Below are 4,197 nucleotides of genomic sequence, written 5' to 3'. Positions count from 1 at the left end.
GTGTGTGGGATCACACGCTGTTGATTTTATCTGGGTTGTCAATAGCCACAGAGGCTAGCCAAACACAGACCTTCTCCATCTCACTTAATTGTTTCCTGGTCTGACCCACGATGGCGGCCACACCATGTGGTCTGGTCTTTTCCATGAATTCTTCTTATCAGTTAATTGTGTTTTTTTTTGTTTGTTTCCCCAAACCACTTTGTCATGTGTACACTTCCCTTTGCCTTTGATCGCTATGCCATTTTAGCTGAGTTTTTTTCTCCCTGGACAATTTTACGTCTGCTGAAATTACACGCCCTGACCGCTTGCATTATCAGTGTTAACTGTGACGATAGCTTGTGGTCAGATTGAAAGCAAAACTAGGCCCAACAATTAAGTATGCTATTATGATATCAAGAAACCCCCTTGGGGTCCACTTTTCAATGTACTGTGAATCATATCCGATAGTATATAGCCCTCATTATTCTCCTAATTACACCCAGTGAAATTCACATATATACCTTGACCCTCTTCTTTTCCTACCCTCAGGACAAATGCTATAGCTCTAGGGTGGACAGAGGTCATCGCCCAAGGCTTCTAAGCAAGGCACCATGGAGTTTCCCTCCGCGTACCCTTTCGCAGCTGCCTACGCTCATGACAACAGGTCTGTCCTCGACCTTTACCCAGACCTGCCCATGTTCCAGGCCCTGTTCAATGACACCCTCAACGGCTCCTGCCTCTTCAACGACACCGGCTGCAACGGCACGACCCCGGCGAACCCCCAGGGGCCCATATCGGGGGTGCTCATTCCGCTAATCTACATCGTGGTGTGCATCATTGGCCTAGGGGGCAACACGCTGGTCATCCACATCGTGCTGCACTACTCCAAAACGGAGTCGGTCACCAACATCTACATCCTGAACCTGGCCATCGCCGACGAGCTCTTCATGCTGGGCCTGCCCTTCCTGGCCGTGCAGGGCGCAATGCACTCCTGGCCCTTCGGCTCGCTCATGTGCCGCCTGGTGATGACGGTGGACGCCATCAACCAGTTCACCAGCATCTTCTGCCTGACGGTGATGAGCGTCGACCGCTACCTGGCCGTGGTGCACCCCATCCGCTCGTCCAAGTGGCGCCGGCCGCAGGTGGCCAAGGTGGTCAACGCCACCGTGTGGCTGCTCTCCTTCACGGTGGTGCTGCCTGTGGTGGTGTTTGCCGGCGTGCACCACGGCCACTGCAACATCATCTGGCCGCAACCGGAGAGCGTGTGGCGGGCGGCCTTCATCATCTTCACCTCCATCGTGGGCTTCTTCCTCCCGCTGCTGGTCATCTGCCTGTGCTACCTGCTCATCGTCTTCAAGATCCGCAGCTCGGGCAAGAAGGTGCACGCCACGTCCACCAAGCGCCGCAAGTCCGAGCGCAAGGTGACGCGCATGGTGGTGATCGTGGTGGCCGTCTTCGTGCTCTGCTGGCTGCCCTTCTACGCGCTCAACATCCTCAACCTGATGGTGCAGCTGCCCGACGAGCCCAAGGGCCTCTACTACTTCGTGGTGGTGCTGCTGTACACCAACAGCTGCGCCAACCCCATCATCTACGGCTTCATGTCCGACAACTTCAAGAGGGGCTTCCGGAAGGCCCTGTGCCGATCATCGCGCCGCGTGGACAACCACGACACCACAGACCAGCACCGCCGCCAGCTGCAGGGGGAGCAGCAGCACCAGCAGCAGCAGCAGCAGCAGGAGCAGCAGGAGGAGCAGGAGGAGCTGCAGCGGCGGCGCCACATGCTCAAGCCACGGGAGAGCCTGCGGAGGGGTGTGAGGGGCCACCAGGAGGAGGAGGAGGAGGACGATGACGAAGATCAGGAGGAGGTGACGGAGATGACGGAGATCTGTAAGATCACCCAGAACGGAAACGGCAATGTCAGCCGACAGCAGGCCGAGACCTCTTGTGCCCTGCTCTCCGACAAGGTAGCAGCCACAGAGTTGTCGCACGAGTTTGTGTCTCCGGACGGGAGGGGGATGGCGGCAGGAGACGGCGGCCCGGGGAAAGCCCCAGGCTTTGGGCCTCCGGTGGCCATGCCGTCCTTACTTCATGGAGCTAAAAACGGAAGTGTCAAACCACTCCCAGAGGAGCCAGTAGAGAAGAACACGCTTCTGGAGATCAGCTACTTGTAGTGTGAAAACAGGCTACCGCCTTTCTTTCACTTGAAATAGATTTACAGTATTATTGATTTAACTCCTCCTCAGCAGACTTGCAGTCTTGAACTTCTGCCATTTTTTTTCTGTGATAGCAGAACAAAACAAAAAAAAAAAAACACATTCGGTTTAAAGGAGCTCAGTGTTCATGTCAAGATGTTTGTTGTGAAGCAGACTGATCTCTCTCTTGGAAGTAATTTCTCACTGCCTGACCTTTGAATATATAGCATACATCCAACTGTGACCATTTGTGACTTCACAAGATGAATGAACGGTCAACTACACACATGCGCACAGCACCAACGCACTGAGAGGACAAAACTCAACAGTATGTGCATAGCATATGCATGTGCCTTTACCTTGAGTCGTCATGGAGACCTTCAGCTGCTTCCCACTAGCCGACACTCCCGTAATTGAGCATTTCAGTGATCTCAGGTATGTCGATTTTTTGACGCCAGGGGAGTTCGTTATTTTCGATATCCCTGTGTAAATCCAAACTAAGTGCTCACAATCACTCTTACTACCCCTCATCACCATTTTCTCAACAAAAGATGAGTAGCCAACAAAACATGCAAATGGACAGTGCGAACCATTTTCTTAACAAGTTACCGACCAAAAAAAATCAAATACGTTTTAAAAGGTGGATCTACCGAATAGCGCAGAGCAGGTCTAAAAATCCCTCACAAAGAGACTCACAAATACATTTCTCATTCCCCCGCCCCCAGCCGTATCCAAAGTGGCGAGGGAGAGCTCTGCAATCACCCGCATTGCCTTCAATCAGCACAAATGAGGTGCAGCTGCACTTTGTTGATGTGCCGAGTGTTTAGCGGCCCCGGTGAGGCCACAGCCACTTAACGGCTGATATTGGGCCCTCGTTCAGTTTGTTATGCCTGTCGCGAACAGTGTGCGGCATACGGGCGGGCGGGCGGGCCGCGCAAAAGTGAAAGCACCTGTGCCAACGCTATCAAACCGCAGCAGCAGCAGCATCCGGCGGTGGATGTCTTACGGACGACTCCCGCACTCGTGAGTAACATCCATCAGTACTTCATTAGCCACGTTTAAAATGGTGTCACTTCTTACCGACAACAGATGCAGGCCTGGGTGACAGTGGACTGAACTGGCAAGCTATATTCTATGCTACATTTCTGGGATGATGACAGAAATGAACAGACAGTTAATTATCCTGTGAAGTTTTTACAAGCTTTAAAGGTGTTTTTTTTTTTTTGGTGTGGCAGAGCCTTTGGCATCTATACTTTGAAAATGTGAAAAGAGATTTTAAGCTTATTTTGTGATCTAATGTTGATGACTTATACCATGGATGGAAAAAAAAACAGCTCTTGTCAGCGGAACTATGACAAATGTAACAAAATGTTTCATAATTTAATTTACAATATATGTCTCAGTCAGTCACTGAATTTCCAGTAGAGGCAGAATAATGAAGTTCAGATAGACCGTTTTGAGTGCTTTTATGTAGCTTTTTCATGCACCTACCCACCTATCTCCTGTACGTAGACATAGTCTTACATGTAGAGAGGCTCCCATAAATATCCCCTGATGCAGAGACAGTCTTTCAGGAGTAAAGACGGTGGGGACAGCACATGGCAAAGAGCTTATGACAAAAACAGAAACCCTGCTGGTTGGATATAAAAGCCTCAGTAGAGAATATGTATCTCAGAAGTGCCTCACTGGTCAGCAATTACACACACACATACACACACACACACATACACACACACACACACACACCCTCACTCCCAGACTTGTGCCTGTCAGTGTCAGTGAGTTAAGAGCTAAATATGTGAGAATAAAGTTGTTTTTTTTATGAGCCCCATAAGTAAGACACTCGGTACAAAAAGCAAGGACATGAATCCACCTCCAGGATTCATGTCCTTCTATCCTTTTCCACCCACGCTGTCTCTCTTATTTCTCTTTCTCCTCTCTCTCGCTTCTCCTCTCCCTGTTGTTTTTTTATCAGTATACACTCATGCACATGTACACACACGTTGGGATTAAAGAGGTAGTGTAG

General features: G+C 50.3%; 1 protein-coding gene across 1 annotated transcript; it reads left to right on the top strand.

Annotated features, from left to right (window-relative positions):
• Positions 1-547: 547 nt before the first annotated feature.
• On the top strand, positions 548-2,233 carry LOC105892191 (somatostatin receptor type 5-like). Its single transcript, XM_031573726.2, has one exon. The coding sequence runs from the start codon at positions 591-593 to the stop codon at positions 2,148-2,150; it is 1,560 nt and encodes a 519-aa protein (XP_031429586.1). The 5' UTR covers positions 548-590; the 3' UTR covers positions 2,151-2,233.
• Positions 2,234-4,197: the final 1,964 nt, after the last annotated feature.

Source organism: Clupea harengus, chromosome 1, assembly GCF_900700415.2.
Source record: "Clupea harengus chromosome 1, Ch_v2.0.2, whole genome shotgun sequence".
Lineage (NCBI taxonomy): Eukaryota > Metazoa > Chordata > Actinopteri > Clupeiformes > Clupeidae > Clupea > Clupea harengus.
Note: the sequence above shows the minus strand (reverse complement) of the source record. Positions and strands in the feature narration are given on the sequence as shown.